General features: G+C 40.6%; 1 protein-coding gene across 1 annotated transcript in view; it reads left to right on the top strand.

Annotated features, from left to right (window-relative positions):
* Positions 1 to 5,415, top strand: part of LOC136858666 (leukocyte elastase inhibitor) — a 120,111-nt gene extending 114,696 nt beyond the window's left edge. The window contains exons 8-9 of the mRNA XM_068228828.1: positions 4,834 to 4,969; positions 5,087 to 5,415. Of these exons, the coding sequence (XP_068084929.1) occupies positions 4,834 to 4,964 (131 nt within the window). The 3' untranslated portion in view covers positions 4,965 to 4,969; positions 5,087 to 5,415. The remainder of the gene's footprint in view (positions 1 to 4,833; positions 4,970 to 5,086) is intronic.
* The last annotated feature ends 20,053 nt before the right edge of the window (positions 5,416 to 25,468 follow it).

Below are 25,468 nucleotides of genomic sequence, written 5' to 3'. Positions count from 1 at the left end.
GTACTGGTAATTAAATGCCGGACTGCGTGGCTCAGACTGTTGACGAGCTGACCTTCTGACCCCAACTTGACAGGTTCGATCCTGGCTCAGTCTGGTGGTACGTGAAGGTGCTCAAATACGTCAGCCTCGTGTCCGTAGATTTACCGGCACGTAACAGAATATGTGGGACAAAATTCCTTTTCCTCCGCGTTTCTGAAAACCGCTTTGTTACTTTGTTAGTGAGACATAAAAAGCATTAAGAAAGTATTATGGTAAATAGAAGTACACTTAAGTTTATCAAACTATCATGTCTAGAGTGATGATATTGCGAATCGCATATTAAACATAATGTTCACGATAGTCCCTTAGGTGAACTCGTGTGAAGCCAAATGACTGATAGTAAAAGTGATATATCTCCAATATATTCCTCCTCTGTCTCAGAAGTAAACTGATAGTGTTCTGGAAATATCAACATAACTTTCTAATATATAATGTAGTCTGTATCCGTACATTAGTTTTGTTTACAATTTTGAAAAGTTCGCGGAGAGGATATCTATCATTTCCCAAATATTTATCTGTCTGTCTGTCATTCTAGTTTGGATTGAATAAACCTAAAACTACATTTCAGTATGCAGAAGATATACCGAATTCCTTTGAACTCCGTTTTATCTCAGTCTGTTACGCAGGGGCTACGATAATACCTGAATAATACCGCTTCTCAGACAGAAAGAAACGAACAGTGAGTGAGCGGTGTTCTTTCATGCCTTCTACTCCATGCGAGGAATGCAAAGTCATGCGAAGTATCTTATTCTAAAACCACAAATATTGTTTTAAGACATGATTTCTAATGGTACACGGGTAGGAGGCACAATATCTTGTCGAGCTTCTTCCTCTAAGGTTATCAATCCGCAGGTTAGTTGGCAGTAGCTCTCTAAGGCCCCCAAGCTTTTGCCACTCTACAGTATTACGCTCTACTTGCGATTGGCAGCGCATCTCCTCCATTATTTGCCGAATGCAGTTCAGCCTAAGTCTGCGTCCATAATTTCTTCCTTCCGCAGAACCCTCGAAGATCGTGGCCAATAGACTTCCATGCCTGATGATGTGCCCAATACAGATGCCCCTTCTTTTTCTCATGGAATGTGTCAAGCACAGAGTCTCTCCTATTCTTCTCAGTTTATCTTGGTTACTATATCTATGCAAGATATTTTGAGCATTCTTCTGTAACACAATAACTAGAATGATTCTACACTTTATTTGTCTGTCACTATTAGTGGGTAGGTTTCACTTCCATAGAGAATCTCTCTCAGCGAATGTATGTTTTCACAAGTTATTTTGTTAATGTCAAGTATATCTTGTTAGACATGAAAACTTTCTTATTGAGGGCTATATTTGCTTGGTAAATTCTGCTAGCAGTTCTATTTTACTACTAAAATCAGCTTGTTTTCTCGTCCTAGGTAAGTAAACACTTCATGGTTACTGATATTTTCCCATGCGGATTTATTTCAGCTTTGGTATGCTGTCTATTTACCAAAAGTACCCTTGTATTTTCCGCATTAAATTTCATGATGCACCCAGTTAGAAAGGAAATATGCATTACTCCCAAACTCTTTGAACTGGATCATGGCGTTTCATGTCCACTTAACCAAAACATTTTAAGCAAGCCTCGGACCTATGGGAGTAACGGAGTTTCACTCCCATTTGACAGACGAGGGACTCCTTGGAAACAACTTGGCGGACAAAATGGAATTCGAAAGGGAGCTATCAATATTAGTGGGGCTTATAGAAGAAAGAAAGTAGAACTGGCTGAGTCAACAAAGAGGATGCATCTGGATGTACTAGGAGTAAGTGATATTCGGGTAAGGGGAGATAATGAGGAAATGATAGGAGATTATAAAGTGTATTTGGCAAATGTTAGAAAGGGAAGGCAAAGTATTGGGTAGGACTTTTTATCAGGAATACTAATGCACGCAACATAGTTTCTGTTAGGCACGTAAATGAGCGAATGATTTGGTAACATTGGGCAGTTGGAGGAATTAGGACGAGAATTGCCTCAGTGTATTCACCATGTGAGCTATGGGCTGATGGTTGTACCTACATTCCTAGTCTCTCCTCATCTGTAAAAAATCAACATTAGTATGTTTCAACATTACTAAAAATATATTCAACACATCTTGATACCGTCTGTAGTATTTATCAGTTCTATGAAACGCTAAAAATTATCTTTACACACCATGCGAAGCCTTAGAAAAAATCTGGTTTTAAATAAGTTTCATTGCTGATATATTAATTAAAGGTACCCTCGTCCAGCACCAGATGCACTGCTATACACGAATAATGTATTGCCACATTTTCATGGAAGTTTCATGATTAGTTACGGTAAATAGATACAAATAGATTGTAATTAAACTCTCGTGTCTCTCGTTTCTGAGGATCGTAATCTAAAATTGTATCTGTTGGTTAGTTATTTCGGTTTAATGATTTACTGATCTCGGCCAGTTTCTGCCACAAAGCACGGATATAGTCGAACGTTTGCAATACTCATTTCGTTAATGAGGATGAAATTGTTCACAAACAGATGAGTTTACAACTAATTTGCAATTTTATTGTGATTCCTTAACGATACAAAATTATTTCTCTTTTCAACAGATAAGAAGAGTCCAAAAATAGATCAGGCATGATTTTTCATTGTTTACAGCTATTCTGACGATTATGAGCGAGTTCAGTTCAACCTTAGGAACATAATTATGTAGTACCACACTCACGAGTGATTTTCTGCCTTTTATTCGAAACCTTGCTCACAGAACACAGCATTCCTTCCCTATTCCTCCTCAGAATTAAATACGAATACACACACACACACTTCTTGGTCCTTTCTCAGACATGTTTTATCTTGGTTCAGTTTTGACCAATATTGTCAGCTATAGTACTGAATGCCAGACTGATTAACTCAAGAGGTTAATGCACTGGATTTCTGTAACCAATTTGGCAGCTTCGGTACTGGCTCTGTCTGGTGGAACCTGAAAGCGCTCAAATAAGTCAACGCCAGAATATTTACTGGTATGTAAGTGAAAACCTGTGCGAGAAAATTCCGGCATCTTGAAGACTTCAAAAATAGTAAAAGTAGACAGTGGGAATTAAAATCTATAATATTAATATAGATATGTCATTACACAGTAATTATGAAAGAATCAGCCCATCGTTCAACCAGAGATATCTTGAGCTTCCGTATGAGTTTGAGTCATGGACACTTCATGTAATTTACTCTTATCAAACATGGGGCTAGCCAACGACTTCATTTTGAGAAAACTGCCGTACATATCGGAATCAAGCTCTCAAGAATACATGAAAATAAAGGAATAAAGCTACATTATGAAGCAAGCCCAGAAATATCACACCGTCATTGATAAAGCTTCTGGAAAGAGGGTAAGTACCTACAAGCTTGACGGATACTGCTAAGCATACAAATGGAACATTCTTGTAATAAGGCAATGTTACTAGTATAAAATCACCAAAATGAAGAACGTCAGAACTGGAGAAATGGCATGAGGGAGAATGAGGGTATACTAGACCGAATGTAGCCTACGATATGAAAAGACAGCAGCAACAAATTATCCAATATAAAGTCCAGCTCCATGGTTAAATGATTAGCGTGCTGGCCTCTGGCCACAGAGGTCCCGGGTTCGATTCCCGGCAGGGTCGGGAATTTTAACCATAATTGGTTAATTTCGCTGGCAGGGGGACTAGGTCTATGTGTCATCTTCATCATCATTTCATCCTTATCTCGACATGCAGATCGCCTATGGGCGTCAAATCGAAAGTCGTAAATCTGGCGAACCGAACATGTCCCCGGACACTCCTGGCACTAAAAGCCATACGCCATTTAATTTCATTTTTATGACAACTGCGAAACTGATTTAGTTACACTCAGTCAACAAAGCGCATTGGACTAGACTAGTGACTGATGGATCGGCTGCTCGCTCAGCCAGCCAAGCTCCTTCCACCTCTACCGAAACTACCTTCCCCCAAAGCGCTCGGAGCACTGGCTTAGAGCACGGCCAGAGCGCTAGTGCTGTTTGGATGGCCCTGCGATATGACATAAACCGCTTAAATGATCAGATATGTTTACTAGACCAGGCCTGTCCTATAGCAGGTGATGACGAATTTTACCAATATTTGATATTTATATGCTTGGTCTCTTAACTTATACGAGGTATACGTATGTTTCTGTCTGTTTTGATACGTTTATAGTATCTTGCAAATTTCTTGATCAGAGCATTCCTTCACACTTTTAACAGAAACCACTCGTCTGCTGGCTTCTGATTCCAATTCAAAACCCTGATAGCTTTTGACCACCTACCTTAAGTTATCCCTGTTACATGCTTGGAACCATTTCGTCTTCCTTATCTTCGATTTTATGAAGTAGAATTTGTCTTGTAAGTTTGATGCGGTCATAGAACGTAACTCTCTAACGCAGTTCACAAAACATGTAAAAGGAAGAATGTAAATCTCTGTGTGTGCATGAACGGGAGTGAAAGGGACTGTAAGTGTTGTCGAGTGAAGGAATTACTTTATGTGTGTAAATATGTGAACAATGTAATTACTCTAAATATTAGCTTAGTAGGTCTGTGAAGCAACTAATGTACATCGGGCTTGCCCTTTATCAGTAGAACTTCCAAAAATTCTGTACGATTTGTGGTACGTAATAATAATAATAATAATAATAATAATAATAATAATAATAATAATAATAATAATAATAATAATATTAATAATTCCTTCCTAATGATGTTACTGGTTCTAACTTATTGTATAATTATTCATGTAAGGTAATTTCAATTCTTTTTTGCTCTTTAGCTGGCTTCGGCGACGTATATCCAGATGGACCGGTGATAGATTTCAAAGCAAACCATCCGTTCGTATACATGGTATACGAATCCCTTACGGGCACCATCCTATTCATTGGCCGTTACCTACGCCCGCAGTGAAATCTGTAAGTACGAATAGTTTCATGTATAATTTCTCTTATTCACATATTTGTGATACATGAAGTTTAGTAAACAATTGTATCAATTGCTTTTAACATTTTTAATACATATTTATGTTGCAGATTTCGTGAGATGATTGATTCCGTGAAGGATGAACCGAAAGTATAAATCATTTGATTGAATAACTGATGTTGCGATATAATCTCGTCAGCACTTATTATGTTGTTATGACGGTATCATCAATTAAAATGTCGTTTTAGCCTATACTTTATACTGTCTTACTAAACAGAAGCGTACCACTGTGTAACTAATACATCAAAATACACATAACATTTCATCGTAATATTTCCACTATTCAGTTCATGATGTGTAATTATGAACTATTCATACTGGTACAAGTATCTCTTAAACTATTAGCTGTAGAGTTTGACTAGGCCTCCATAAATTGAGTAATATTTGAGAGTTTTTCTCAGTACATTTGTTACTACAGTCTATTCACGCCAATCAATGCAGTATAAGTAAACTACTAAAATAAAACGAATCTATTGTATAAAATCCCTGTTTTGGTTCCTCCTTCCTGAGAAAGTTGATCCATACATAGTATATTAAGAGTACAGTCCAACCTTGAATTACGTGTTTTATAAGTAAGGAAACTGGGTAACTTAGAATTCTTGATTCCTCCTCAAAGGTCAGGATGGAAACTTTAGTTAAAACTGAGTTCCAGTATATACAAATAAAGATTATGTTCAGTGGTGTGCCAGCGTACAACGTCAGAGTTACATGTGACGTAAGAGCCTGACTTTTCCAGGTTGTAGAATGGACATTTCCGAGCGACTATGTCTAGTTAGAATTCTACTTTATGAGCAGGACTTTGAAATGTGTATAATCGCTGAATGCCATGATATGAGTGACTACCAAATAAATTAACTTTTCAATCAAGATTAAGATCAGATATTACCGAGCTCGATAGTTTCAGTCGCTTAAGTGCGGCCAGTATCCAGTATTCGGGAGATAGTGGGCTCGAACTCCACTGTCGGCATCCCTGAAGATGGTTTTCCGTGCTTTCCCATTTTCACACGAAGCAAATGCTGGGGTTGAACTTTAATTAACGCCACGGCCGCTTCCTTCCCAGTCCTAGTCCTTGTCCCATCGTCACCATAAGACCTTTATGCGTCGGTGCGACATAAAGCAACTTGCAAAAAAAAAAAAAAAAAAAAAAAAGATATTTGAGGTTTTGGGAATACATTTCTGATGAGAGACTTTTTCTCAAATACACCGTGGAAAATATGAATTCTGTGCGGTGAACTCTTAATAAAGGTAATTGCATGATAAATGTTCCAGTACTGAGAAAGAATTCGATGCCTGGTGTGCCTTACCAGAAAAAGATAAGTGTGTTATACTGTATAAGGAATACACTCCAGCCAATCAGTGGGTAAGCAAGCCCGAAGTTTTAACCAGCAGCGACTGGAGAAATGCCATGAAACTGACAGCAAATGTAGTTCCAGTTCGTGCATTACCTGGCAGGTCCCAAGACAATAACCACTGTCGGCGTTGCCACAGTGAGATTGAAACACTTGGTCACGTCTTGGGTTCCTGTCCTTTTAGTGACGCCCTGCGGAATTCACGACATCATCGAATAAGATCTATGATTGCTGAAGCCCTGAGGGAAAAGCGCTATACAGTCTCCACAACTTTTGTAAGAAATTTAATTTGCATAACCAATTCATTAAGGGCATTGTGTTGGCAGCCCTGGAAGGATCGTTAGCAATAGTAAAAAATCGTTCATACTCCTAGCTATATCTTTGTCCTATGAGGAATTTCTCATGGATTTCAGAACTATTGAATGATACATTCTTTTATTATTTGGGCTTTACTATAGTATACCTACTTATAGACACATTTTAAACAGTCATTGCAATTACTAATCAAAATTTTTATGTAAGGTTTGTCTTTTTGGCAGCCTCCAAATGGGGGAAGCAGAAATAAATTCATTTATCAACAATAAACAAAAATATACGAACGCGATATTGTAAAGTAACCAATACATCAAAATACACATAACATTTCATCGTAATATTTCCACTATTCAGTTCATGATGTAATATGCCGTGAAAGGGTCTCACATACTTTGCTTTATCAGAAATATATATAGTACTGATTTTATCTCCCTCTTAAGAGTTCCAAGGGGTTCCATAAAGCTATAAATGAATGTATGTAAATAATTCTAAATACAACCTACGGTACAGAAACCAGAAGCATATAATAACGAATAGCCAGTGTATTCAATGATCTCACATTTGAATAAACAAAAGATACGTTCACTGTTTGCTAATTAAGGTAATTAAGGCGATACAAAAGGACGTGAAGAATTAATATCACAAAAGAATTACAGTAGGATATCTCGTACCTTCCAACATTACAAAGCAATCAATCGCTGATTTTTATATGAAAATCAGGAAAAAGCAGGAGATATAAATATTCAAAACTGGTTATTGTACATGTCTCAGGCAGAACATACTTTATTCTATCGAGCTCCGTGGAACATGCCATGGAATCCACATTTAACGTAAGTCATGTTTAAGGGGAAACTGTTAGTGGAATACAAATCTACAAATATTTTACTCCAGGATGTATTCGTATTCAATTATACCTAAATATTCATTACAATTTGAAAATTTATAAAGACATTTATGGTAGGCCTACTTTTTATCTTACTCTTTAGCAGATTTTGCCTCTTTGAGATATCCTTTGTAAAAGACTTGTAGAAAGCAGTTTCCCCGTAGCTAACCTAACATATTTTAGGCTCCCATTATCACTTTTTAATTTTCCTACCAAAGACCACTGCACATCAATTCTTTCTCCCAATAAGGTCTCATCTGGTATATCATCTATCTGAACACACATCACTGGGACTGTATTTCACCCATGACTTGATGGTCATTCCCTGCAACTGCAATCAGTAACACTGGAAATACACAATATATCAGAGTAGAAGATGCAGCATCGGGTGCAGATGCTGCTGCATCATTCAGCATTTCATTCGTCAATGGAAAATTGTGGACAATGTAGTCACATACGGCAGTGAAGTAACTTCGAAGTGATGACAATCATTCTTCCTTCTCATCATAAGTCGGATACTCTACGAATTCGGAAGTCCAACTGCCAATGACCAAGTCACAATCATGTTTCTGGTTTACTCTGCTGTGGTAATCAATTAACAAAATAGAGGAGGATTTAACCCCAGAAGGTCTTGCACATTTAGATATCAATAATATGTCCAACATCAGATCTTGCAGTGAATAGATGTGAGGAACACTTGACTACACAATTAAAATTGGTTTGTAAAATGTAAGTATAACAATTTATGACGACAGGAACATTAAAATCGTTTCCACACGAGACAGGTTGTATTTAAGGAAGGAATCCTGTTTAGTAATTTCGGGAGTAGAATAACATGGAACTGGTAAGTCAATGGCTCATTTCCTTCAAGGTGTACTACTCTCTACTGAAGTTTGTTTAATCTTCGGAATATGGTAAGTTTGAAGACTTTTGAACTGGACAGTCTTACCAGGCTTATATTTCGTAATTGAGCAGGCTGGACAAAGGTTGCCGTTGTTCCAACAGCCTGGATAAACACCTGCCCACAGAAAGCCAACGGGTGTATAGATGCTTTAAAAGTTTCCATGTCTCGAAATTGTACAGTTCGTGAAATTTTTGATCTTTCCTCTTAGTACTTCTTTGCAGAAAATAATCATCAGTCCGGAATGATATGCATGATGCTCCCAAATCGGCAGCCAAATTAAACAGATGCCAGGGAACAAAGAAATCAGGCATATCACGTTTAAGGACACCAGCAACTCCATTCTTCATTCCAACCATTAAGATGCATTATCACAACATAAAGCAAAATAGTTATTGAGTGGAATATTGCACTCTGCCAAGGTGTTGAGAGGAAGGGCATCTGTGATCACACCGGTTAAGTACCCTTTTGTGTTAGGGAAAGTCAATAAGCATCTGTCAATTATTTTTCGTATTCTGATTAGATACGGTAAGAACTCTGGGATATAGGTCAGAATCTCTTTTGTTACTTCCATCCCTTGAGATATAAAATGGCCATTTCTTCCAAGTTTCTACTATTCCAGTTTTTTCTCTTCGTTCGCAATTCCTCCATTATTATCTCACCATTTTTTTGTCCTTGCGAAGTCGTATTTCTTTGCAGTATCGCTGTCCGCAAACATTCTTTTGAAACGGCGACTCGCACAATCAGCGCAATTAACTGGCAAATTATGCCCCCAAAAAACGAATTCTGTAAATAATCTTTTGGCATTCATCAGCTAATCACTTTCACTTTCAACACCCAAACCGAGTTCTTTTCCAGGCAGCTGTGAGCTTGCATTTGGGAGATAGTAGGATCGAACCCCACTGCTGGCAAACCTGAAGATGGTTTTCAATGGTTTCCCGTTTCTACACCAGTAAAATGCTGGGGATGTACCTTATTTAAGGCTACGGCCGCTTCCTTCACAGTCATTGCTATTTCCCATCCCATCAGCACCATACGACATATCTGTGTCGGTGCGGCGTAAAGCAACTTGTCTTCTTTTTCCGGGCTTAATTCAGTTTACTACATTCCATACGTCAGTTATTTTAAGCATATGAGTCTCTAAGTTTTTATTTGTTTATCTACTAACGTTCTGAAGTTAAAATTAGGTTTTCCTGAAAGGAAGTTGTCTTATTTGTTTTCCTCCTAACCCTCCAAATGTGATTTATGATCATGATAATCTATCTTTACAGTAAGTATAACATGAATTTGTTAGTATTAAACTGTTTAATTTTTGCAAGGAATTTAATAGAATTAAGTAATTTAACAGACAAATACATATATTACCAGTTTCTCTGGAATTGGATTATACTGTACATCCCGGAGACAGGAGAGATTCCAGACGAGGAGTTTTGATACTGGTGAAAGAATATTTTGCAAGCTATGAGAAATTTAAAGATGAGGGACATGCAATTATAGGTTTCCGACTCATCTTTAAAAATAATAGGCTTTTTGATTATTTGAGTTTTACAGACACAGAGGGTGTGACACTGCAACTGACGCGGAATTATTTGTTGTTGATATAATCAGCTGAGTTGGGAACAACACAGCAAGGAACGTGATTGTAGCACTTGATCTCAGTTTTTAAAAAAGTTATATAATGTTGCATAGGAGGGATTAATGCAAATTATGACCAACAAAATTAGAACGGACAGATGAATTAGAAAGTTATGGTACAAAACTAGCGGAAAAGAAATAAAAATCGTGCTGCTGCTGCTGCTGCTGATTATGATGATGATGATGATGATGAACCTGATGATCTCGAGAAAAAATTTATGAACGGTACAAAATACCACGTCCGCCTCTGTGGTGTAGTGGTTAGCGTGATTAGCTGCCACCCCCGGAGGCCCGGGTTCGATTCCCGGCTCTGCCACGAAATTTGAAAAGTGGTATGAGGGCTGAAACGGGGTCCACTCAGCCTTGGGAGGTCAACTGAGTAGAGGTGGGTTCGATTCCCACCTCAGCCATCCTGGAAGTTGTTTTCCGTGGTTTCTCACTTCTCCTCCAGGCGAATGCCGGGATGGTACCTAACATAAGGCCACGGCCGCTTCCTTCCCTCTTCCTTGCCTATCCCTTCCAATCTTCCCATCCCTCCACAAGGCCCCTGTTCAGCATAGCAGGTGAGGCCGCCTGGGCGAGGTACTGGTCATTCTCCCCAGTTGTACGCCCGACCAAGAGTCTGAAGCTCCAGGACACTGCCCTTGAGTCCGAGGGAAAAAGCCGACCCTGGAGGGTAAATAGATGATGATGATGATGATGACAAATTACCGCGAAGATTTCTCAGACACAGTAAAAAGAATAATGGAAAATAAGATGTTAAAAGTAGGACTTTTTAGCAGCCCCATATCGTTCATAAGAGAACTCGTGAATGATTTTTCAAAAGTAATTGTGATCGGTCGAGAATGATAAATAAAAATGTAATTAGCCAATGGGGTTGGTTTAAGGAAGTTTCCGAAGGGTGCAAAAAGAGATGGGCATCTTTAAAAGTATCAAAGTTATACTGTATAGAGTAATAAATTAGCGGATTGCGAGCTACTGCAAAGAAGAAGAATAATTAACAATGTTGTGAGATGGGCAACACACAATGGTATGATGATAAAGGAAGTGGAAAGTCAAGTTTTAAATTTCACCAACTGGAAAAGTCCTCTCAGTTTTAATTACTGTGTTGATGGGTTTTTTAATGATATTTGTTCGTGGCGTCGACCTCCGAGGATCTTCTGCCACTACTTTCACCATTTGTGAGGAACCTGCGTGTGAGTGTTGAATGTGAGGAAAGGAAGGTTAAGGACGACACAAACACCTAGTCTCCAGGCCAGGGATATTACAGTAATCATTTACAATTAAAAATTCCTGACCCGACCGGGAATCGAACCCGGGGCTGCTGGGTGACAGGCGGAGGCTTTGCCCCCTACACCGTGGAGCCGGAATTGTGTTTATGGGTTAAACGTACATCATGGGGATCACTCTAAGTAATTATTTTTTAATAATAGAAAAAATTTCATTCAGGTATTCACATTAATGAGGTTGTAAAAATAGTAGGTCTCTATAGGTCGACGCCCCGAACAAATAGCATTTTAAAATAAAAGGCTCCAGTTAGAGTACGGTTGCAGTGAATGGCACCGTGACCAGAATTTTAGATTCCAGGTCTGGAAAAGATTCAGAAGGAAATTAACACAATTTGTTATGGGTGATTTCCGACAAAGGAGTAGTATTGCGAAAATGGTGTAAATTTTGGGCTACGAAGGCTTGGAAATAAGGAAACGAACTGCTCGACTGAGCAGTATGTTCATAGCTCTCCGTAGATATCCTTTGCAATTAACCGTAATATTATTACAGTTCTAGTTCGAAAGCAAATTTCGTGGTGTAGCGGTAGTAAGTCTGCCTTTTACCTAGAGGCCGCGGGTTCATTCCCGTCTTGTCCAGAGAATTTAAGTCTGGACTGAATGCTGAAAAGTGGTTCGCTCAGCCTCGTAATACCAACTGAGAAGCTGCCTGAGGCAAGAGACATGGATGTAGTGATAATAGTTTAAAGAAAGAATACACCTTGGTAACCATCCTCAACTGATACGAGGGATAGTGGACCCGGTCACAAAACTCAAGTAATATGGCTGGTAATGCCATTATGCTTACCAAGGAAAACCGCAGTATCTGTAGGGCATACAACAGGGCACAGTCGTCTTGACAGGATAACGCTCTAATTGACTGTTGGCCCGCGGCTTCATTTTTATTTATTGTAGCATTTTGGAACTTCCAAGCACGAATAACGACCACCTTCATGAATGGAAGCTCGGAAACACTTTTGAATTCACAACTGAAATCCATGAGAAAGATCTCTCTCAACTACATTTGTCTACAGTAGCAGCTAAAGAACAGATACATCAAGATACCAATAAGACATCATGGAGGAACAGCGCTGCCGTTTGTTTTATGATCTCCGCTTTCATCAAAGGCGCCAGTTATCTTACGATTGGCCAGAAACCCTTATCTAACCTCATAAAACTTACAGCAGTGAAAGGCAGAGGCTACTTGGTTTCCCCCTGCCTCTCCCTCACACCCTTCTCTTTCACTTTGGTCTGATCGTCGAAGTGTGTTCGCAATAAAGGGATAAAGCAAGCAAGCAGCACAAGTTCACAAACCTCCAATGAAACTGGTTTACTGCCACAGCAGGGACTCGTGTGCATGCTTCATGCTATAGCTTAGTTTAACTTTCAATACTTCAATCTAACTTATATCCTAGACTAATTTCCGTTCCTTACAAAGACCAGGAAAGAGAAAAGGGAAGTCAGGTAATCTCCTTGTAAGCTTATACAAAAGGGTATTTTTGAAGAATGTATTTATTCTCATAAAGAGAGTACTGCTCTTGAATCAAGAAAGGGTTCATACATAATACAGAAAATAAATTCAGCAGAGAAAAACATACAAGATTACTGTATGTGACATATCATCAGCGTACACGATTAAACGTCGTATTCGTTATATTAAAGTAGTATAATTGGACAGTTCGGCGGCCACCTCCACCTCAGGCTCCCAGTGGCCACCTCCACCTCCACCTCAGCCAGAGGCCTCCCAGTGGCCACCTCCACCTCCACCTCAGCCAGAGGCCTCCCAGATGCCTCCTCCACCTCCCGCGGGAAATTTGAATTTGTAAACAAAGCCACGTGCTTTTTGACAGCTGTCATCGACAACAACGCATCGCTAACCTCAGTACTGCCATCTTGACGGGCCTAAACCTCAGTAGTGCCAACTTAACCTCACTAGCTCGAGATAAACAAAGCCACGTGTTTTTTGACAGCCACGTGCTTTTTGACAGATTTGTAAACAAAGCCACGTGCTTTTTGACAGACAACAACGCATCGCTAACCTCAGTACTGCCATCTTGACGGGAATAAACCTCAGTAGTGCCAACTTAACCTAACTAGCTCGAGATAAACAAAGCCACGTGCTTTTTGACAGCCACATGCTTTTTGACAGCTGCCATCCGCCATCTTTAAACTACAGAGCGCTGTGCTGCCCTCTTGCGTCACCTGTCATCGGCAGTGCTGCCATCTTGGCGGGCCTAAACCTTAGTGCTACCAACTTAACCTCACTAGCTCGAGATAAACAAATCCACGTGCTTTTTGACAGCCACGTGCTTTTTTGACAGCTGTCATCCGCCATCTTTAATCCATAGAGCACAGTGCTGCCCTCTTTAGCTACTTACCTTTGAAATGTGGTGGCGGATAATTTGAAAAATGCTTTTTGACAGCAGCCATCTTGCATCGCAAACCTCAGTGCTGCCCTCTTTAGCTAGATACCTGTGGTAGCAGACAATTCCACGTGACAGCAGCCATCTTTAATCAAGAGAGCACCGTGCTGCCCTCTATGTGGTGGCGGCAAATTGAAAAATTCCACGTGCTCTTGTTTGGAAACAAACTCACGTGCTTTTTTGACAGCTACCATCCACCATCTTTAATCAACAGAGCACAGTGCTGTACTCTTTAGCTAGATACCTTTGAAATGTGGTGGCGGCAATTTGAAAAATTCTATGTGCTCTTGTTGGGAAACAAAGCCACGTGCTTTTTTGACAGCTGTCATCCGCCATCTTTAATCAATAGAGCACCGTGCTGCTATCATGCGGGCAATTTCATCACCTATCACCCGCCATCTTTAATCTACAGAACACCGTGCTGCCCTCTTTATGGCTACTACCTTAAGCATGTAGTAGCGGGCAATTTGAAAAGTTCTGTTAGTTATCATCCGCCATCTTTAATCAAGAGAGCACCGTGCTGCCATCTTTAGCTAGATACCTTTGAAATGTGGTGGCGGCAAATTGAAAAATTCCACATGCTCTTGTTTGGAAACGAACTCACGTGCTTTTTGACAGCTACCATCCGCCATCTTTAATCAACAGAGCATAGTGCTGCCCTCTTTAGTTTGAAATGTGGTGGCGGCAAATTCCACATGCTCTTGTTTGGTAAACATAGCCACGTGCTTTTTTGACAGCTATCATCCGCCATCTTTAATCCAGAGAGCACCGTGCTGCCCTCTTTATCGCAGTAGATGTAAATTCGTCACCTGTCATACGCAGTGCTGCTATCTTTAGCTAGATACCTTTGAAATGTGGTGGTGGATAATTTAAAAAGAAAAATTCTACAGCAGTCCTCTCTCGACGCTAATTGCATAAGATGGCGGCTATACATGACTCCTTAAGGGTGCTTACGCAAGATGGCTGCTATACACAGGTTCTTATGAGACGCCCTTGGGATGCTTGCGCAAGATGGTGGTTATACAAGGCTCCTTATGAGACACCCTAGTGATGCTTGCGCAAGATGGCGGTTGCTCTTATGAGGCGGCTTAAGGGTCCTTGCACAAGATGGCTAGAGACGCCCTAAGGATGCTTGCGCAAGATGGCGGACACAAGATGGCGGCTATACACGTCTCCTTATGAGACGCCTTAAGGGCGTGGCGGTTGCTCTTATGAGGCGGCTTAAGGGTCCTTGCACAAGATAGCTAGAGACGCCCTAAGGATGCTTGCGCAAGATGGCGGACACAAGATGGCGGCTATACACGTCTCCTTATGAGACGCCTTAAGGGTGCTTGCGCAAGATGGCTGCTGCTCTTAGCTTAGAGGCTAACGTGTCGTGCTAGTTCGATTCATTAAATTTAGGGCTTAAATGCAAAATGTTAAATATTTCGAAAGCAGTGCACCGTAGAGCAAAACGGACAAAATTTTTCTGCCTAATACCTAGGTTCGCAGTATGAGGAACAAGAAAATCATAGTCTAATGATGGGATCAACGGTTCGGTTCCTACTTAGGCCCTTTGGCATTTGCTCTGTTTTAGCTTGTATTGAAGCGAGTCTTCGTAACATGATCGGGTTTAGCTATGGTAGAGAGTATAACGTGCCGTGCAGGTTCGATTCATTAAATTTGGAGGCTTAAATGCAAAATGTTAAATATCTCGAAAACGATGCATCGTAGAGCAAAACGGACAAAATTTTTCCGCCTAATAAGTAGGTTAGTAGTATCAGGAACAAGAAAAAACATAGCCTAATGATGAGATCAACGGTTCGATTCCTACTTAAGCCCTTTGCCATTCGCAGCTATCTATTTCTACAAGATGGTGGCTGCTCTTATGAGAAACAAGATGCCTTGAGACGTCCTAGGGATGCTTACGCAAGATGGCAGACACAAAATGGTGACTATACATAGCTCCTTATGAGACGGCCTAGGGGTGCTCGCACAAGATGGCGGCTACTCTTATGAAGAAAGCTAGCTTAGAGGCTACTGCGCAAGATAACAGCTGCTGTTATGCATGTGGTGGAGGGCAATTTGAAATTCTATGTGCTTAATCAACAGAGCACCCTGCTGCCCTCTTTAGCTGAAATGTGGTGGTGGATAATTTGAAAAATTCTTTTGACAGCTATCATCTTTAAACAAAGGCGACTATACATAGGCTGTTAAGGCCTTATCATTCTCCTCCTCCTCCTCCTCCTTCTCTACCTCCTCCTCCGCCTCTTATGTCAAGGCATAGCTTTATATCGAACAAGTTTAAACCTGCATCGCGAAGGCAAGCGTGTGCAGCGATAACATTATTGTGCATGTTTAGACTTTCGAAACATAAGAAGAGTAGAATCAAACGCTGTACTCGATACGACATGTGATCAGAACATTGATTGATGCGTTCAGAAAACAAAATAAGTGATCAAGACTAGAATCGAACAATGTACTCAATACATCATGTGTTTAGAATATGTCATCGCTTGTTCTAAGAAGATCAGATTGAAACATAACAAGACTAGAATAGAACACTGTAATCGATGTTGTTAACTTCAACATGTGATCAGAACATTGATTGATGTGTTCAGAACACAAAATAAGTGATCATGACTAGAATCGAACACTGTACTCGATACAACATGTGATCAGAACATTGATCGATGTGTTCAGAACACGAAATAAGTGATCAAGACTAGAATCGAACGCTGTACTCAATACAACATGTGTTTAGAACATGTTAGGGGGTACCCTCGTTCTAAGAAGATCAGAATGAAACATAACAAGACTAGAATCGAACACTGTAATCGATGTTGTTAACCTCAACATATGATCAGAACATTGTTTGATGTGTTCAGAGCAAAAGTACAATTTTGATGATTTGCGCAGCTAACTCGCTCGGTAAACGATATAGCCAAAGTATAACTTCAAATTATTTACCTTCCATCATTCGTCTTGTGTGTAAAAATCAGTCGAACAAGTTATCGCATAAACATGGCTGAAAAAAAAATCGTGATAGGGTATGGAACCCAGGGGTTACATCTTATCAGAAGGGCAAAAAGGATGAAAGGACTCTTCCTCCTCCTTACCGCACATTCCTTGGCTAAAGGGCTAATGGGCTAAAGGGCTAAAGGGCTAATGGGCTAAAGGGCTAAAGGGCTAAAGGTGCAACAACCTCATCGATCGCTATCAGCAAGAACGCTTGTACTTTGTTAAGTGTAGAAAATTAATCTTTATTGGTAAATGGTTTTATGTTCAGAACAAGGAATGGAACCTAGGGGTTACGTCTTACCTAATAAAATCCCCGAGGTGCGATGAGTTACGTTTTTCGAACTAGTGTTTGGAACACTGAACTTTTCAAGATGGCAAGAGTGAGGTTAGCAATGTTCTGTTGTTGGATTTTAAATTCCGCGCTACAACATGCATAAGGTGGCAGCCCTTGAGGTTTACTCCCGTAAAGATGGCAAGAGTGAGGTTAGCAATGTTCCGTTGTTGGATTTTTAAAATTCCCCGCTATAACATGCAAAAGGTGGCAGCCTTGAGGTTTACCGCCGTAAAGATGGCAGCAGTGAGGTTAGCGACGCTCCATTGTCCTTCAAAGTGAGGTTAGGGTTCGTCAAGAAGACAGCTGTCAAAAAAGCACGTGGCTATGTTTACCAAACAAGAGCACGTGGTCGTGACGTCACGGTCACGTAGTATGTTGCCTCAGCATGTAAAGTTCAATGTCTACACCTACGTAGTTAACACTCTGCTATGTTCACAAGATTTTTTACACATAACTATTCTTTATGCTTTAAGTTCATGCACATAGGCTATGCTAAGATAGCAGCACAAACACATGCGAACTTTGTACATTCTAATGGAATAAGTTTAGTACTGTGTGCGTCATGGATACATGATGTGTGCACGCATTTAATCTTAACTATACGTAATGCTGCTGCTTTGTTTACAAGATTTTTATACATTGCTATTCTTTATGCTTTAAGTTCGTGCACGCACAAGCGATACTCGTACGCTCTAGCAGGAGAAGTTTAGTACGATATTCGATACATACATTATCGATAGGTGATGTGTACACGCTTTAGAACATAGCTCATATTTATGCTTTAAGTTCGTGCACATGGGTTTGGGATACACAAAAGCGATTGCTACATGCTCTAGCGAAAGAAGTCTAGTACGATAGTCGATGCATGTAAAATCGATAGGTTATGCTAAGATAGCAGCACACTTACATGATTTTAGCACAATCTAGTGGGAAATGTTTAGTATGATAGTCGTTTCGTGCAAAATCATTAGGTAATGTGTAAACGCTTCGAAACAAGGCTATTCTTTGTACTTTAAGTTCATGCGTACAGGTTATGCTAAGATAGCGGCACAATCTAGCGCAAGAAGTTTAGTACGAGAGTCGATGTATGTAAAATCGATAAGTAATGAGTACACGCTTTAAAACATGGTTATTCTTCGTACTTTCAGTTCATGCATCTTAGTTATGCTAAGATAGCAGCACAATCTAGCGGAAGAAGTTTAGTACGATATTTGTTGCATGCAAATCGATAGGTGATGTGTACACACTTTGAAACATGGCTATTCTTTTTACTTTAAGGTCATGCGTATAGGTTATGCTAGGATAGCAGCACAATCTAGCGGGAGGAGATTAGTACGAGAGTCAATGCATGCAAAATCCATAGGTAATGTGTACATGCTTTGAAACATGGCTATTCTTTGTACTTTTAAGTTCATGTGTATAAGTTATGCTAAGATAGCAGCACAATCTAGCGGAAGAAGTTTAGTACGATATTTGTTGCATGCAAATCGATAGGTGATGTGTACACACTTTGAAACATGGCTATTCTTTTTACTTTAAGGTCATGCGTATAGGTTATGCTAGGATAGCAGCGCAATCTAGCGGGAGGAGATTAGTACGAGAGTCGATGCTTGTAAAATCGATAGGTAATGTGTACATGCTTTGAGACATAGCTATTCTTTGTACTTTAAGTTCATGCGTCTTAGTTATGCTAAGATAGCAGCACAATCTACCTGTAGAAGTTTAGTACGAGAGTCGATACATGCAAATTCGATAGTTGATGTGTACACGCTTTGAAACATGACTAATCATTGTACTTTAAGTTCATTGGTATAGGTTATGCTAAGATAGCAGCACAATCTAGCGGAATAAATTTAGTACGAGATTTGATGCATGCAAAATCAATAAGTAATGTGTACACGCTTTGAAACATGGCTATTCTTTGTACTTTAAGTACATGCGTACAGGTTATGCTAAGATAGCAGCACAACCTAGCGGAAGAAGTTTAGTACAATATTTGTTGCATGCAAAGTCGATAGGTAATGTGTACACACTTTGAAACATGGCTATTCTTTTTTACTTTAAGGTCATGCGTATTGGTTATGCTAAGATAGCAGCACGATCTAGCGGAAGGAGTTTAGTACGAGAGTCAATACATGCAAATCGATAGGTGATGTGTACACACTTTGAAACATGGCTATTCTTTTTACTTTAAGGTCATGCGTATAGGTTGTGTTAAGATAGCAGCACAATCTAGCGGAAGGAGTTTAGTACGATATTTGATGCATGCAAAATCAATAAGTAATGTGTACACGCTTTGAAACATGGCTATTCTTTCTACTTTTAAGTTCATGTGTATAAGTTATGCTAAGATAGCAGTACAATCTAGAGGAAGAAGTTTAGTACGAGAGTCAATGCATGCAAAATCAATAAGTAATGTGTACACGCTTTGAGACATAGCTATTCTCTGTACTTTAAGTTCATGCGTATAAGTTATGCTAAGATAGCAGCACAATCTACCTGCAGAAGTTTAGTACGAGAGTCGATACATGCAAAGTCGATAGGTAATGTGTACACGCTTTAAAACATGGTTATTCTTCGTACTTTCAGTTCATGCATCTTAGTCATGCTAAGATAGCAGCACAATCTAGCGGGAGAAGTTTAGTACGAGAGTCGATGCGTGCAAAATCGATAGGTAATGTGTACACGCTTTGAAACATGGCTATTCATTGTACTTTAAAGTCATGCTAAGATAGCAGCACGATCTAGCGGATGAAGTTTAGTTCGATGGTCGATGTATGTAAAATCGATAGGTGATGTGTACACGCTTTGAAACATAGCAATTCATACTGCTGCTCTGTTCCCAAGACTTTTAACAATAGCTAATCCTAATGCTGCTCTTAGCGACGTCGAGCTAAGGATTGATTACGTGACCGTGACGTCACGATCACGTGCTCTTGTTTGGTAAACATAGCCACGTGCTTTTTTGACAGCTGTCTTCTTGACGAACCCTAACCTCACTTTGAAGGACAATGGAGCGTCGCTAACCTCACTGCTGCCATCTTTACGGCGGTAAACCTCAAGGCTGCCACCTTTTGCATGTTATAGCGGGGAATTTTAAAAATCCAACAACGGAACATTGCTAACCTCACTCTTGCCATCTTTACGGGAGTAAACCTCAAGGGCTGCCACCTTATGCATGTTGTAGCGCGGAATTTAAAATCCAACAACAGAACATTGCTAACCTCACTCTTGCCATCTTGAAAAGTTCAGTGTTCCAAACACTAGTTCGAAAAACGTAACTCATCGCACCTCGGGGATTTTATTAGGTAAGACGTAACCCCTAGGTTCCATTCCTTGTTCTGAACATAAAACCATTTACCAATAAAGATTAATTTTCTACACTTAACAAAGTACAAGCGTTCTTGCTGATAGCGATCGATGAGGTTGTTGCACCTTTAGCCCTTTAGCCCTTTAGCCCATTAGCCCTTTAGCCCTTTAGCCCATTAGCCCTTTAGCCAAGGAATGTGCGGTAAGGAGGAGGAAGAGTCCTTTCATCCTTTTTGCCCTTCTGATAAGATGTAACCCCTGGGTTCCATACCCTATCACGATTTTTTTTTCAGCCATGTTTATGCGATAACTTGTTCGACTGATTTTTACACACAAGACGAATGATGGAAGGTAAATAATTTGAAGTTATACTTTGGCTATATCGTTTACCGAGCGAGTTAGCTGCGCAAATCATCAAAATTGTACTTTTGCTCTGAACACATCAAACAATGTTCTGATCATATGTTGAGGTTAACAACATCGATTACAGTGTTCGATTCTAGTCTTGTTATGTTTCATTCTGATCTTCTTAGAACGAGGGTACCCCCTAACATGTTCTAAACACATGTTGTATTGAGTACAGCGTTCGATTCTAGTCTTGATCACTTATTTCGTGTTCTGAACACATCGATCAATGTTCTGATCACATGTTGTATCGAGTACAGTGTTCGATTCTAGTCATGATCACTTATTTTGTGTTCTGAACACATCAATCAATGTTCTGATCACATGTTGAAGTTAACAACATCGATTACAGTGTTCTATTCTAGTCTTGTTATGTTTCAATCTGATCTTCTTAGAACAAGCGATGACATATTCTAAACACATGATGTATTGAGTACATTGTTCGATTCTAGTCTTGATCACTTATTTTGTTTTCTGAACGCATCAATCAATGTTCTGATCACATGTCGTATCGAGTACAGCGTTTGATTCTACTCTTCTTATGTTTCGAAAGTCTAAACATGCACAATAATGTTATCGCTGCACACGCTTGCCTTCGCGATGCAGGTTTAAACTTGTTCGATATAAAGCTATGCCTTGACATAAGAGGCGGAGGAGGAGGTAGAGAAGGAGGAGGAGGAGGAGGAGAATGATAAGGCCTTAACAGCCTATGTATAGTCGCCTTTGTTTAAAGATGATAGCTGTCAAAAGAATTTTTCAAACTATCCACCACCACATTTCAGCTAAAGAGGGCAGCAGGGTGCTCTGTTGATTAAGCACATAGAATTTCAAATTGCCCTCCACCACATGCATAACAGCAGCTGTTATCTTGCGCAGTAGCCTCTAAGCTAGCTTTCTTCATAAGAGTAGCCGCCATCTTGTGCGAGCACCCCTAGGCCGTCTCATAAGGAGCTATGTATAGTCACCATTTTGTGTCTGCCATCTTGCGTAAGCATCCCTAGGACGTCTCAAGGCATCTTGTTTCTCATAAGAGCAGCCACCATCTTGTAGAAATAGATAGCTGCGAATGGCAAAGGGCTTAAGTAGGAATCGAACCGTTGATCTCATCATTAGACTATGTTTTTTCTTGTTCCTGATACTACGAACCTACGTATTAGGCGGAAAAATTTTGTCCGTTTTGCTCTACGATGCATCGTTTTCGAGATATTTAACATTTTGCATTTAAGCCTCCAAATTTAATGAATCGAACCTGCACGGCACGTTATACTCTCTACCATAGCTAAACCTGATCATGTTACGAAGACTCGCTTCAATACAAGCTAAAACAGAGCAAATGCCAAAGGGCCTAAGTAGGAACCGAACCGTTGATCCCATCATTAGACTATGATTTTCTTGTTCCTCATACTGCGAACCTAGGTATTAGGCAGAAAAATTTTGTCCGTTTTGCTCTACGGTGCACTGCTTTCGAGATATTTAACATTTTGCATTTAAGCCCTAAATTTAATGAATCGAACTAGCACGACACGTTAGCCTCTAAGCTAAGAGCAGCAGCCATCTTGCGCAAGCACCCTTAAGGCGTCTCATAAGGAGACGTGTATAGCCGCCATCTTGTGTCCGCCATCTTGCGCAAGCATCCTTAGGGCGTCTCTAGCCATCTTGTGCAAGGACCCTTAAGCCGCCTCATAAGAGCAACCGCCACGCCCTTAAGGCGTCTCATAAGGAGACGTGTATAGCCGCCATCTTGTGTCCGCCATCTTGCGCAAGCATCCTTAGGGCGTCTCTAGCCATCTTGTGCAAGGACCCTTAAGCCGCCTCATAAGAGCAACCGCCATCTTGCGCAAGCATCACTAGGGTGTCTCATAAGGAGCCTTGTATAACCACCATCTTGCGCAAGCATCCCAGGGGCGTCTCATAAGAACCTGTGTATAGCAGCCATCTTGCGTAAGCACCCTTAAGGAGTCATGTATAGCCGCCATCTTATGCAATTAGCGTCGAGAGAGGACTGCTGTAGAATTTTTCTTTTTAAATTATCCACCACCACATTTCAAAGGTATCTAGCTAAAGATAGCAGCACTGCGTATGACAGGTGACGAATTTACATCTACTGCGATAAAGAGGGCAGCACGGTGCTCTCTGGATTAAAGATGGCGGATGATAGCTGTCAAAAAAGCACGTGGCTATGTTTACCAAACAAGAGCATGTGGAATTTGCCGCCACCACATTTCAAACTAAAGAGGGCAGCACTATGCTCTGTTGATTAAAGATGGCGGATGGTAGCTGTCAAAAAGCACGTGAGTTCGTTTCCAAACAAGAGCATGTGGAATTTTTCAATTTGCCGCCACCACATTTCAAAGGTATCTAGCTAAAGATGGCAGCACGGTGCTCTCTTGATTAAAGATGGCGGATGATAGCTAACAGAACTTTTCAAATTGCCCGCTACTACATGCTTAAGGTAGTAGCCATAAAGAGGGCAGCACGGTGTTCTGTAGATTAAAGATGGCGGGTGATAGGTGATGAAATTTCCCGCATGATAGCAGCACGGTGCTCTATTGATTAAAGATGGCGGATGACAGCTGTCAAAAAAGCACGTGGCTTTGTTTCCCAACAAGAGCACATAGAATTTTTCAAATTGCCGCCACCACATTTCAAAGGTATCTAGCTAAAGAGTACAGCACTGTGCTCTGTTGATTAAAGATGGTGGATGGTAGCTGTCAAAAAAGCACGTGAGTTTGTTTCCAAACAAGAGCACGTGGAATTTTTCAATTTGCCGCCACCACATAGAGGGCAGCACGGTGCTCTCTGGATTAAAGATGGCTGCTGTCACGTGGAATTGTCTGCTACCACAGGTATCTAGCTAAAGAGGGCAGCACTGAGGTTTGCGATGCAAGATGGCTGCTGTCAAAAAGCATTTTTCAAATTATCCGCCACCACATTTCAAAGATAAGTAGCTAAAGAGGGCAGCACTGTGCTCTATGGATTAAAGATGGCGGATGACAGCTGTCAAAAAAGCACGTGGCTGTCAAAAAGCACGTGGATTTGTTTATCTCGAGCTAGTGAGGTTAAGTTGGTAGCACTAAGGTTTAGGCCCGCCAAGATGGCAGCACTGCCGATGACAGGTGACGCAAGAGGGCAGCACAGCGCTCTGTAGTTTAAAGATGGCGGATGGCAGCTGTCAAAAAGCATGTGGCTGTCAAAAAGCACGTGGCTTTGTTTATCTCGAGCTAGTTAGGTTAAGTTGGCACTACTGAGGTTTATTCCCGTCAAGATGGCAGTACTGAGGTTAGCGATGCGTTGTTGTCTGTCAAAAAGCACGTGGCTTTGTTTACAAATCTGTCAAAAAGCACGTGGCTGTCAAAAAACACGTGGCTTTGTTTATCTCGAGCTAGTGAGGTTAAGTTGGCACTACTGAGGTTTAGGCCCGTCAAGATGGCAGTACTGAGGTTAGCGATGCGTTGTTGTCGATGACAGCTGTCAAAAAGCACGTGGCTTTGTTTACAAATTCAAATTTCCCGCGGGAGGTGGAGGAGGCATCTGGGAGGCCTCTGGCTGAGGTGGAGGTGGAGGTGGCCACTGGGAGGCCTCTGGCTGAGGTGGAGGTGGAGGTGGCCACTGGGAGCCTGAGGTGGAGGTGGCCGCCGAACTGTCCAATTATACTACTTATTAAAGTCATTATTCAACGGAACGGAAGTAAGAAATGTACTTCCAAGGGAAAGTGGGTTGAACCACATATATTTTTACGGCTATTTAATGGTAATAATTGTCTTTCGTAACGTTAAACGTAGCTGAGCGGTTCAAAGTATTTCACTGATTACAAGAGTAACTTATTGAATTCGCCGTACAAGTTTAGTTCTTAAGTTTACGTAAAAATCATTTCGACAACACTCAGTTCACATTATAGTATAATATTATCACGTATAGTAGGCCTACATGAATATATCAAAATATTAGTGTGTTAATACTCATGTATCCTCAATAATGGAAGTACATTATTTATAATGAAATCTTGGTCATCTAAGCGTGACTGTTATTCTAACATCCTATTTGCAAAAACGAAGAAACTGCCCGATTCCTGTTCAGAATCACTAATTTTAGTCATCTTATGAACAGCTTATGCAACAACAGCCGGCGTTCGGCGATGTTTTGATGTCTTATTTCATCATCCTACCAAATTTTATTGCATTCGAAGCCTTCGAAATAGCATATACCATTTATGGGATTGCCGCATAACTTCGCTTGCGTTTTCTGCCACCCGCGGCACAGGTACGATAGAGCAATTGCCGAAGACCCTTGGGTAAATGAAATAGCGTATGGCTCTTAGTGCCGGGACGGTCCGAGGATATGTTCGGGTCTCTAGGTACACGCCTTTTGATTTGACTCCCGTAGGTGACCTGCGCGTCGTGATGAGGATTAAATGACGATAAAGACGACACATACATCTAGCCCCGTGCCAGCGAATTTAAACAATGATGGTCAAAATTCACGACCCAGCCGGAAATCGAACTCGGGACCCCTGTGACCAAAGGCCAGCACGCTAACCATTTATCCATTGAGTTGTAGGACCCTTGGGTAGTGGGTATGGATGTGGCAAATGGACGAGGTGTATGGAAGGATTC

This window comes from Anabrus simplex, chromosome 1 (assembly GCF_040414725.1).
Source record: "Anabrus simplex isolate iqAnaSimp1 chromosome 1, ASM4041472v1, whole genome shotgun sequence".
In the NCBI taxonomy this organism is placed as follows: Eukaryota; Metazoa; Arthropoda; class Insecta; order Orthoptera; family Tettigoniidae; genus Anabrus; species Anabrus simplex.
This window is presented reverse-complemented; position numbering and strand designations above follow the sequence as displayed.